We start from the raw sequence: 12,689 nt of genomic DNA on the forward strand, positions 1-12,689 counted from the left end.
GGATTAGACAGCCATGGCTGACAAAGGAAGTCAGGAAATGTATCAAAGAAAAAGAGAGATCCTATAAAGTGGCTAAGAGCACTGGGAAATCAGAAGATTGGGAAGGTTACAAAAACAAACAGAGGATAACAAAGAGAGAAATAAAGAAGGCGAGGATCAACTATGAAGGTAGGCTAGCCAGTAATGTTAGAAATGATAGTAAAAGTTTCTTTCAATACATAAGAAACAAACAACAGGCAAAAGTAGACATTGGGCCACTTCAAACTGATACTGGAAGCCTAGTGATGGGGGATAAGGAAATAACTGGAGAACTTAATAAGTACTTTGCGTCAGTCTTCACAGTGGAAGACATGAGTAATATCCCAACAATTAAAGGGAGTCAGGGGGGCTGAGTTGAGTATGGTTGCCATTACAAAAGAGATAGTGCTAGAAAAGCTAAAAGGTCTTAAAATTGACAAATCTCCTGGCCCCGATGGGCTACATCCTAGAGTTCTGAGGGAGGTGGCTGAGGAAATAGCGGATGCGTTGGTTGAGATCTTTCGAAAGTCACTGGAGTCAGGGAAAGTCCTGGATGATTGGAAGACCGTTGTTGTAGCCCCATTGTTCAAGAAAGGATCAAGACAAAAGATGGAAAATTATAGGCCAATTAGCCTAACCTCGGTTATTGGTAAAATTCTAGAATCCATTGTTAAGGACGAGGTTTCTAAATTCTTGGAAGAGCAGGGTCAGATTAGAACAAGTCAACATGGATTTAGTAAGGGGAGGTCGTGCCTGACAACCCTGTTAGAATTCTTTGAAGAGGTGACAAATAGGTTAGACCAGGGAAACCCAGTGGATGTGATCTATCTAGACTTCCAAAAGGCCTTTGATAGGGTGCCACACGGAAGGCTGCTGAGTAAGGTGAGGGCCCATGGTGTTCGAGGTGAGCTATTGGCATGGATTGAAGATTGGCTGTCTGACAGAAGGCAAAGAGTTGGGATAAGAGGTTCTTTTTCGGAATGGCAGCCAGTGACAAGCAGTGTCCCACAGGGTTCAGTGTTGGGGCCGCAGCTGTTCATGTTATATATTAATGATCTGGATGAAGGGACTAGGGGCATTCTAGCGAAGTTTGCCGATGATACGAAGATAGGTGAACAGGCAAGTAGTACTGAGGAAATGGGGAGGCTGCAGAAGGATCTAGATGGTTTGGGAGAGTGGTCCAGGAAATGGCTGATGAAGTTCAATGTGAGCAAATGCGAGGTCTTGCATTTTGGAAAAAAGAATACAAGCATGGACTACTTTCTAAACGGTGAGAAAATTCATAAAGCCAAAGTACAAAGGGATCTGGGAGTGCTAGTCGAGGATTCTCTAAAGGTAAACATGCAGGTTGAATCCAGGATTAAGAAAGAGAATGCAATGTTGTCATTTATCTCAAGAGGGTTGGAATATAAAAGCAGCGATGTGCTACTGAGACTTTATAAAGCTCTGGTTAGGCCCCATTTGGAGTACTGTGTCCAGTTTTGGGCCCTACACCTCAGGAGGGACACACTGGCACTGGAGTGTGTCCAGCGGAGATTCACACGGATGATCCCTGGAATGGTAGGTCTAACATACGAGGAACGGCTGAGGATCCTGGGATTGTACTCATTGGAGTTTAGAAGGTTAAAGGGAGATCTAATAGAAACTTACAAGATAATACATGGCTTGGAAAGGGTGGACGCTAAGAAATTGTTTCCGTTAGGCGAGGAGACTAGGACCCGTGGGCAGAGCCTTAGAATTAGAGGGGGTCAATTCAGAACAGAAATGTGGAGACATTTCTTCAGCCAGAGAGTGGTGGGCCTGTGGCATTCATTGCCGCGGAGTGCAGTGGAGGCCGGGACGCTAAATGTCTTCAAGGCAGAGATTGATAAATTCTTAATGTCACAAGGAATTAAGGGCTACGGGGAGAATGTGGGTAAGTGGAGTTGAAATGCCCATCAGCCATGGTTAAATGGCGGAGTGGACTCAATAGGCCGAATGGCCTTACTTCCACTCCTATGTCTTATGGTCTTATGGTCTAAATGTAATTTGCAGGGTGCATGTAGAAAGGCAGTTTCTTCTTATGGAGAATCTAGAACGAAGGAGTCACTGAATTAAAGCAAATATTAGGAGAAATTATGTCGCTCAGATATTGTGAATCTTTCTCAAAAGGCAGTGGAAGCACATCCTTTAAATATTTTTAAGGTAGAATTAGATATACATTTGTTAAACAAAGAGATGCAGGGTTGTCACGAACAGGTGGGAAGGTGGAATAATAAGATCAACCATGATCTTCCTGAATAGTGAAGCAGGTTTGAGGAACCAACTCCTGCTTCTAATTTATATGTTTGTATGTTTTGCTGCATTTGCCAACAGTACTGTGCAGAGAGTGGCAGGTGCTTTTTTCCCATGGGTTAAAATTTAAATATATAGAGAGCATATGCAGGACTGGTGAGAATTAACTGAATGTTAAGTGAATTAGAAATGTGCCTACAATGTGTTTGTGAGGTACAATGAGCTCAAAGCTCATTTTTATGTCTGGTTACATACCATACAGTGTCAAACACAAGTGATGTGAGAAATATTTTTAAGAAGTGCAACGTAGTCCAGTCCAGAGTCAAGTCAAATGATGGTTCTGCATTCACTTTACCTTTTTTGATTTGTAACAAATGGAATACTGAAGTTTTAGCATCAAGGCTGGCCCTTGACTATAGGTGTTACAACCCAAACTTTACCTTCTAATACATTGGATAGCTCTGAACAAAACAACAGTTTAAAATTTTGCCAAATTTTGGCTTTTACCTTAACAGCTTTCTCCACAAGGCGCTTGCAGGTTTTCATTCTATCAAGATTTAGCTCTGACCCATTCATGTGAGGCTTTTGGAATTTAATCTCTTTGGTTACCAGATTCTCTGTGGAATCAATTAAAAGAAATTCTTAAATCTCACATCAACTTGCATTGGGTCTAAATGCTCTGGCAAGTTATAGGATCCAAATCCACAATAAAATAATCTCCCTATTAAACTATAAATAATTTCTGCATAAACAGTAAAATGTCAGCAGATTGGTAATAACACAATTATCTTACCTTCAGTTTCAAAGAGATAGATAATAAAGGTCTATGCGATACTCCAAGGAATGTCTAACTGCTACTTGAATTGTGAAGTTGTTATTAAGAAATACAGTTGATACTGCAAGATTACAAATTATCTCATATTGTTGCATTTAAAATATCTTACAAATACCTTTCAAAGCAAAATGTTTCTATTTCAGGCATTATTCATTGTCTGCAAATTTAAATGTGGAGACAATAGAGTGGGCAGACATTCTGTGAGATTACTGTGGTAGATCTCTCACTTAAAAAAAAAATTGATCCAATATCAAGGGGAAGGGTCAGTCGACCCAAATCATTAACTCTGATTTCTCTCCACAGATGCAGCCAGACCTGCTGAGCTTTTCTAGCAATTTCTGCTTTTGTTTCTGATTTACAGTATCTGCAGTTCTTTCCATTTTGATCCAAAATCAAAACTGATTAAATGTAAAAGACACAGGTACAGTGTGTGTAAAAGTTTCAGTGAGAGAATAATCCAGATAAACAGTATGAAAATAATATCAACTAATAAAATAATATAAAAATGTACACTTTAAAATGCAATTCAAAAATAATACAGATGTACAGTATGAAATTACAATTATAATGAGATGATGTGTACGGTACAGGTATACCATGAGAGAATGATAGTAACATCGTTCATGTGGTAGATACATACAAGGTTCTGCGAGTGCTTGACACAATAAATGTTGAGAAGATCTTTCCAAAGTGGGGGAAATCTTGGACTACTGGACATAGTTACAGAATAAGGGGAGACTAGGTTAAAACTGAGATACAAAGCAATTTCTTCTGCCAGACAGTAATAAATGTCTGGAATTCTCTATCCCAGAGAGTCAGGGAGGGTAGACTACTAGAAGTATTTAAAAAGGAGGTAGATAGATTTTTAAGATGTCAGAGAATTGATTGCTATGCTGACCTTGCACAAACAGGAGATGTGGCCTGGGGTAGTTCAGCCATGTTCTGTTGAATACAGGGCAGTGTTGAGGGGCCAAATGGCCTACTCCTGCTCCTATGTCTAATGTTCTTATGCTCTAACAGCAGAAGAATACAGGTCTACCGTGCAATATCAATGCAATATGCATAATGGAAATTACAGGCAGTGTCAGTCACAGGAATACAAAGCATGAGTATGTATGAGTATGTCCAAACCACACAAAACCAGTGAGAATTGTAGTTATAATGAAAGCAATGCAACTGTGCAGAAGTTGTTTGTATTGTGAGAAGTTACAGATGCAAGCACAAGTGGTCTAAGAGTACAATTTGAGTGTCTGTGATTCACAGTGAATTATAAGCATTGCATTCACCCTATCAATATAGCAAATGTGCAATGTGAATGAAACGTAACATGAACATCAAAAGTCCTTGTGAATTTCAGATACAATGTGAATCAGTGTGATGTACAAATTAAGAATCAGTTTGAGTTCAAGATGATATGGCTACAACAATACTGAAGCAATATTTTTCTCACCACAACTCTTGTTTGTCCCTTTGGCTTCAGTATAATGGGATTTGCAATTCTGTTTCAAACTGATTCCATCCATGATTTGAACTGGGTCATCCTGTTTCGCAGGAACTGGGTCAATGAGAAGAGAAATCTAATTAAGACATGGATACACATGGATTCCCAATTCTGTGAAATCTAAATCAGGCAGAGGGAAGTAAGTCACCATTCTTCTAATGCTTTGATTCCTAACCTTTTATGTGCTTCCATAAAATTACTTAGCAGGATTTTATTCATTAAGTTTGAGAGCTGCATATTACTTTGGCTCACTTTCTAAAAAGTAGTTGTTTACCTCATCCAAAACCCTGTCTCCTATCAAACATGACGTGCATAAAGCTATAATGAGTGCATGATTATGATAACAGTGTTATTTTTTCAAATATTCTGGTTCAGTGGAGGGGCTAAAATGCATGTTCTATGTGACTTTGCTTTGACGATGCATCAAAATTGCTGTGCAGTGCTTAGGATGGAAATTCATCCTTCCTATCTGTTATTACTCTCTAAATCCATCCAAGAATGAATAGGTTATGTGTAGTTGATTTCTTAATTTACTCATAATTATTGGCAGTATGAGGCTTTGTTCAGGTGTGGCTTAGCTATAATGCAAGAAATCACATTAAATACGATACATTAACCCCTGATTAAAACCTGCAATAGTAAGCGATCAATCCCACTCTGGTTCATATAGATGTACAAATCTTGTATTGATCAAATCATCACCTGAAATAACATTAATGGATAAAGATCATAATATGCTCATGAATTTTCTGATCTTTTGAAAAATGGTGCGAATTTGAATCTGACCAGCTATGGTGCTTTTAAAAGCTGCCTAGAGCCAATTGGTGGGCTGATGATGAAATTAGCAAAAGTGGGTCAATTTTTCGAAGGAAAAGTGTGATGTTTTAATAAATTTTGAGAGGAGCCACACCTGCAATGCAGTGGTTCAGTACTTTCCCAGCTTTTTCTCATTGTGACCCCTCATATTGAGGCTTGAAAATTTTGTCATGACCCCTCAGTGAGAGTGTGAGAATGGGATAAGAACAAACTTAATAGAAAGGGCCAGTTACATTGGCAGCACAGCCATTAAAAAATTGGATGGAGCTCCACATCGGCTATTACCGAGTCAGGACCCAGGACTCAAATTTCACTTGTGGTCTCTGACCCACTGCTTTGGGAAGCCCTGCAGTAGTTCCACAACACTTTCCACCTTACCATTCTCCTCGGGACAGCTTCCACCAGCCATCTTGTCCTTGATCCTATAGGTATTTTTGCTCTGTTCTGAAAGTAACAGAACTGTTAGAATTATGAACTGTCCCAACAAAATTAGCAGCTTGTATAAGAAATTGAGAGCTATGTGATATTTGTGTCACAATAATAATTCTGCCCACAAATTAAAGCTAGAGGGTTTTTTTGAGTTTAATTTATTTTCTTGACAGATTTGTAAAGTTAAAGGAACTGCAAAATTTCTGATCAACTTCTATAGAGGGGTGGTAGTCTGTCAAACAACAATTCAATAAACTGAATGATCACATATGAATGTTTATTGGACGGTTATGCCAATACCCCTCTCCACTAACAACTATTTCAATAGTGCTAAGCTCCAGTTCCACATAACACTGCTTTATTTCTTCCTCTGGTTTTCATTTTCCTTCAACAGGAACCCTTATTTCCTCATCTCATTCCATGAAGATACTTGATTAGGCAAAGGAAAGGAGGCCACTTTTTTCTTTCCTTTCATTAAGTCTAATGGAAGTATCTGTTTTCTTTTTGACTTGAAACTCTGTTACAATCGCAGACCAGACTGACAAATCCATTATGATCCATTTACGAGCCAGTAACTTTTGTCTAAAGTGGGTAAAATTTGAAATTCCCAGTTAATTCAAAGAGAATAAAGTCACACAATTCCATAGTTACAAAAAACAAAACAAATTTCTACATAAATATGAGTAAAATGTACAAACATACAAACAAGGTACAAGAGTAGGATATTCGGCCGTTAGAGCCTGCTCAACCAGTCAATAAGATCATGGCTGATCTGATTTTGCTTTATTGCTGCATATCCCCAATAATCTTACATCTCTTTGGTAATCAAGAACCTATCTACCTCTGCCTTAAAAATATTTTAAGATTCAAAGACATATAGCCTTCTGAGATAAAAATATGTTTCCCATCTCTGCCTTAAACCTTATTTTTAAACTATGACCCCTAGTTTTAGGTTGACAAGAGAAAACACCTTTTTGATATCCACTAAGTCATGTCCCTTCAGGATTTTATATGTTTCAGTTAAGTCATCTCTAATTCTTCTGAACTCCAGGGAATACAGGCCTTGTCTGTTTAGCCTTTCCTCATCAGACAATCCATTCATTCCATTGATTAGTCCAGTAAACAACAATCAAAAATACCTATCTTATCTTCATACCTCTAGTATTAATATGAGGTAAACATGAATTACCCAGGCAAAGTGGAGTTAACACACTACAAACTGCATTTTCAATGAAAATCACAGCAAGACAGATTCCACTAATTTCTCAGCAAGCCACCAAGACTTCAGTGAATCACAACTTTTTACAACTCTGTCCCGCTCGTGAGAGATTTAATCCCCTCTCTTTCAAAGATCCAGCCTCTGATTTCTATTAAATGTCACTCCAACTTGATTGCCTCAATAAATATTGGCCTCCAAATTACTCAATCTCTTTTTACTAATGATTTGGAGATGTCGGTGTTGGACTGGGGTGTACAAAGTTAAAAATCACACAGCACCAGGTTATAGTCCAACAGGTTTAATTGGAAGCATTATCACCTGATGAAGGAGTGATGCTCCGAAAGCTAGTGTGCTTCCAATTAAACCTGTTGGACTATAACCTGGTGTTGTGTGATTTTATCTTTTTACTAAGACTGCATCATGATAGATTCAAAAGATTGCAGTCTCGCATCTAAGCATTGCATAATTTCAGCAATCGAGCTGCTATGAGCAGAACCTCAATGCTCACCAGCACATCTTTTGCTCCAACTGCCAGCTTCACTAATGTAGGTTTTCTTATTGATCCACATGCCAGTTCTCCAGCAGATAGCTTCGTATTAGCTTCACTTAGCCGAAAAGTATTCCCGAGCTTTCTAGAGACCCATTTGAACAGCAACATAAAGCCACCATGTATTCAGCCCTAAACAAGTGTCCCTGAGCCCATGAAACAAGCACACTACTTAATACTGTAACACTTTAGCTGGGATACAGGTCTCTTCCCCTGCTTCTGACTAACTGTTCACCTGCCGTACACAAACCTTTGAACTGATCATTTAATCTAACAAAACATTCCAACATGATCCTTCTCCCATTCCTAGGTGAAATTAAATGTAGCAACCACTGGTACATTCTCTGCCTTAAATTTTACAATGTCTAATACCCAACTATCAGTCTCCACACCTGCCAACTTTGAGAGCACACAGACAAACAAAAATGATTTAATTGCAGCTTCTAATTTGGCTGTGTTCCTTGCGGCTCTGTACCTAGAATAATTGAAATAACTTGACAGTTTGAATTATGTGGATGGTTGAAAAGACAACTTGGACCCATTGGATGAAGTTTAGAAGGTCTAACAGCTTCTAAAACAACCGGAACAAAGTGCCAGAGAACCAAGATGGGCCTTTCAATCAGCCTGTATCCAGATATCTGCCTTTGATCACCTTCCAGGGTTGGTGGACAAAGTTCCCTATCCCACCTCCAATATACTTGAACCAAAGCTAGATGTAACGAGGCCATTTAAAGCAAGTCTTATTTGCCAAATTAGGAACGTTCAGGCTTGAGCTAACTGCTTTTGTGGGAAAATATGTATCCTAAAGTTTTTTGCATTAGATTTTAATTTAGTTTCTACTCCAATGAGTCAATTACATAAAAGGATTCCATGACACGATCTGAAGTATATCGGTATTAATTCTACTTCATTCCTCAAGGAATTGTTTGTAGCCAAGAGACTTACATAGTTGGTCTAAGTAGCCTGTGACTTTCTACCAGTGCAAATGGCCTCTTCAGAGATTGGGTTGCTGGATCAAGGTGGATGGATCTTCCTTATAGACTGAGGTTGTTAGCTAACTGAATAATTGTCAGGCCAAAGATTGGAATCTAATTCTTCCTTTATACTCAGTTTGTTAATTGCTAAAGATCTTGTCTTATTCAATTGCAAAAATGTCCCTTTTTATAGTGCTTAATAAGACTCCTATGAGAGAAAGAGATTGTTATGATTTATCAAGCAGAATAGGAGGATTTTGACTCAGTTCCAGGTGTCTGAGATGGTGACATAACTAATTAGCTTGTAATATCCTGTTCGGTAGGGTATCAGGTTCCAAGTTTACCTCTGATTTGCTGAGATCTTTTTGAGTCTCCTGTAAATTAGTTGAATGATACTAAAATATCTCATTAGAAAGGTAGGTATTAGGAAATGTGGTGAAAACAACCAAAAATATAGTGCACAATGTCACAGAAAAAATTGCAAAGAGGAAAATTGACAGAGTTACCATTGGAACTTAAGAATTTTTGAAATTTGTAACTAACTACACCTCATTTCAGTAGGTTTGCTAATAACAAGCTTAAGGGCCTGTGCCCGAAGCGTCAAATCTCCTGTTCCCTGGATGCTGCCTGACCTGCTGTGCTGTTCCAGCAATAAAGTTTCAACTTTGATCTCCAGCATCTGCAGACCTCACTTTCTCCACTGAAGTATTGAGTCAATCTGCTCCACATCATTACAGACCAAAAAAACCAATATACTGATAAATGATCGAAACTTGCATAACAACCAGTTACTTCCAGTGTTTCTTCTTCATTGTGGTTCTGAGTTAATAATTTTCCCATTCTCATTTCACCTTATTTTTTCTCACCTCTCTATACACATGGATCTCCACTTATCATGTCAAAACACCAACTTGTAAACTCTCCCTCCTTCTTTCTGACATACAAGATTGTTGTGAATGTGTTCCTCACCCTGAAGGAATCTTGTGTGATTTGGATATCTACCTTTCTGGTCTGACTAGAAGAGTTTTGTTGAGTACTCAATATGACATGTATTGCATTATGGCAAATATTTACAGATGACCTGAATAGCACCTATATACCAAGCAGAATATTAGAAACATAAGGCTGTCTCCTACAAATTCCATTCTTATTCTAATGGTTTGATCTCATTCATCTATTTGTGTGTAGTTCTTCAACCTTTTGCTTTTCTGTAGCTGTGTTCTGCTCTGGCATATTTTCTGAACGTGACTTATTTTGTTACAGTAAAAACATTCAGTTTTAAAAACTGGGCACTGTTCTGTTCTCTGAAGTATTTTTGTTCCATAGTGTTGGCAAGGACATTTATCATTTTCAAATTGATGGAAATACCTGTCAATTTCATGGTTCTCCTCTTTTACCAAAAGAGTTTGCTGTTAATTAAGCATTGAAATCATTGACTGATCAAAGAGTAGCAACCTGATTTAATCTACAACAATAAATTTGCATTTATATAGTGTCTTTAACATAGCAAAATATCCAAAGGCACCTCACAGTTATCAAGCATAATTTGAGTTATTCAGCAGAATGTTAGGCAGGTGACCAAAAGCTTTGCCAAACAAGGAGGTTATGAGAAGATTATGTAGGAGTTCAAAATGGAGAGGTATATGGATGAACTTCCAAAACTTTGAGTAAAGGGCATACCTGTCAACGGTGGAATAATAAAAATCAGAAATGTGCAAGAGACTGGAATTCAAGGCTGACCGTCAGTGACATTGCTGTCAATCTCAGAATATCCTTTGACAACGAGGCACAGTAATAAAAGCAGATGCTTTTATTTCTGAAATCTGAAATAATAGTAAAATACTATAGAGACTCAGTAGATCTGATAGCACCTGTCTAACACAGTTAACATTTCAATTACATTCTGAAGACAAGCCATATTGGACTCCAAACAGTAAGTGTTTTGAGTTCCAAGAAAATAGACATCCTTAGAGCAGGTAGAACCTTGCCACCCTAATGTAATACTGTATTAGTTATGAGTTGTGAATAAGAGTCAAAACACTAATTTCTGTTTCTCTCTCCTTAGATGCTGCCAAATCTGATAAGCATCTCTACCATTCTCCGTTGATCTTTCAGATTTCCAGCATTTGCAGTATTTTGCTTTTATTCATTATATTCAAGAGTGAATTTCTTTCTACACATAATGTAAAATCCCTTTATTCACAGCATCTACGTCAGAATTTAGTCATTTGGTCCTGAGAACTATCGAATTTGACAATATGCATTTTATGTTTTAAAAAAATCACCTTTCTTCGTTCTCACAACATTTGGTTGTGTGTGCCTTTTTCAGCTGGACAAGGCGATGGTATCCAATTTGGATGCAACATTTTTGTTCATCTTCTCTCTAGTATACTACCTACAGATATATAAGTGTATTGTTTTAGAAGAATCAGGAAAACGTATGCACAAAGACAATTAAACTCAAGTTTAAAAATTCAAATGTAACTAAGATGTTTAGTAATATTGTATTTAGTTTTATTAGGATGTAATTTTAAAGAAAAATATACTGAAATATTGCTGGTAAATTTAAATGAAAAAACTGATCCAATCATTATGAATTTTTCCAGTCACACTGATGCCTACCTAGTTGCTACTGATGTCTCTCATTCCATTCCTTTATGTCCTCTAGTGTCATTAATTCTTTTGTGGAAAGAACATTTCACATTGGTGGAGTATTTTTTTGTGAAGATGGGAAACATTAACCCTGATGCGCTCACTGACCTGTGAGTGAGTGCCCGGCTAGCTAATGCGTAATAGTCTGGTAAATTACTCCGCAGATGAACTATGCTCTCCCTTACCAGAAGGAACAAAATAAGTAAACACTAATGTTAACACAGTGAAAAGAAAGAATAAAGTTTACCTGTTCATAAATGTTTATTCAGAAGATAATCAGTACAAATGACTAGAAGATATGTGCTTCAATCACTGATTCCAACAGGTTCTCAGTTAGTTTCATCTTGTGTGTTGAATCCAGGAGGTTTGGCTGCAGTTGCTGTTTATTCAACAAGAATTGAATGTTAGTTTTGTTGTCTCTGATAACCTTATATGCTGTCTTGTTACAATATATCTTATACAATTACCACAATGTTGCATGAGTTTTGTCCTGGAATTACTGGGAGTTGAAAGCTAATCTCTTTCTATTATCTCTTTGTACTTAGTTCCTTTGTTTCATATCCTATTTTTATACTGTTGTTGTTGCTTATTATTGTCTTGATTTTAATTTGTGTTTAATATTTTGTTTCCATGACTTGCAAGTTCAGTCTTTTATTATCCACTTCCACTGGGCTTCTGGACTATATGTGGATAACAGCCGTTTTGATATTAGGTTTACTTTTTAATAACATTAATATGTTACAATTTGCAAACCTTTATACTTCACCAGTAAACTAAGAGCGCGAAATGAGCTCATTGTTATGGGAAAATTCAATGAAAGCAAGTTATACTCCATGGAATTAACTTTTAATTTTAAGTTGCTTCTTTCAAATTATCTGACAATTGAAACAATTGCAACCAAATGTACAGGTTGAAGTTTTCTTTATGCTTCTTAATTCAAATTAGTGGATAATTTGAGTGATTATGCAAAAATATTAAATTGTCATCAGTCAACTGTATTTTAATTAATTACATTGCACAGTCCACAAGTACTGAATTCATATTTAGATCAAACTTAACAATGACAAGAGTTTGTACTTAAAATAGCGACAGTATTTGTTTCCAAACATGATCCAGTTACAAAATTGGCATGCATACCATTATGCATTAATATAATATTTGTCTTTACTGCATTATTTTACATTTTGGGCAACAACATTAGGGACTTACTGTGAATTCACATACCACAAATAGTTGTATGTATAAAATATGTAGAGGACTTATTTTCCTGTTGTGACTGGTACAAGGCAAGCAACTTTGTTGTCAATATTTTAAACATGCCCTCAGGATAAGAGGACCTCACATTGCATTGAACATTGCAGACAGTCTAACACATTTACTCAAGGCTGTGAACACAAAGGTTTTCAAATTTGCTTAGGGCAATG

General features: G+C 37.3%; 1 protein-coding gene across 6 annotated transcripts in view; it reads right to left on the reverse strand.

Annotated features, from left to right (window-relative positions):
* Nucleotides 1–12,689, reverse strand: part of LOC122558896 (tubulin tyrosine ligase 3-like) — a 71,576-nt gene that overhangs the window by 54,082 nt on the left and 4,805 nt on the right. For 3 of the 6 annotated variants that reach the window (XM_087994171.1, XM_043707819.2, XM_043707821.2), the window contains exons 2-7: nucleotides 11,513–11,644; nucleotides 10,899–11,008; nucleotides 10,294–10,436; nucleotides 5,823–5,888; nucleotides 4,578–4,682; nucleotides 2,800–2,909 (exon numbers count right to left, since the gene is read on the reverse strand). In XM_087994171.1, coding sequence (XP_087850297.1) covers nucleotides 2,800–2,909; nucleotides 4,578–4,682; nucleotides 5,823–5,853 — 246 coding nt within the window. In that variant the 5' untranslated portion in view covers nucleotides 5,854–5,888; nucleotides 10,294–10,436; nucleotides 10,899–11,008; nucleotides 11,513–11,644. Of the gene's footprint in view, nucleotides 1–2,799; nucleotides 2,910–4,577; nucleotides 4,683–5,822; nucleotides 5,889–10,293; nucleotides 10,456–10,898; nucleotides 11,009–11,512; nucleotides 11,645–12,689 lie in introns of all 6 variants that reach the window. The other 3 variants (XM_087994169.1, XM_087994170.1, XM_043707820.2) reach the window with 3 other exon arrangements.

The sequence above is a fragment of the Chiloscyllium plagiosum genome, unplaced genomic scaffold (assembly GCF_037043375.1).
Source record: "Chiloscyllium plagiosum isolate Xiang-an unplaced genomic scaffold, Cpla_swu_hap1 HiC_scaffold_14, whole genome shotgun sequence".
In the NCBI taxonomy this organism is placed as follows: domain Eukaryota; kingdom Metazoa; phylum Chordata; class Chondrichthyes; order Orectolobiformes; family Hemiscylliidae; genus Chiloscyllium; species Chiloscyllium plagiosum.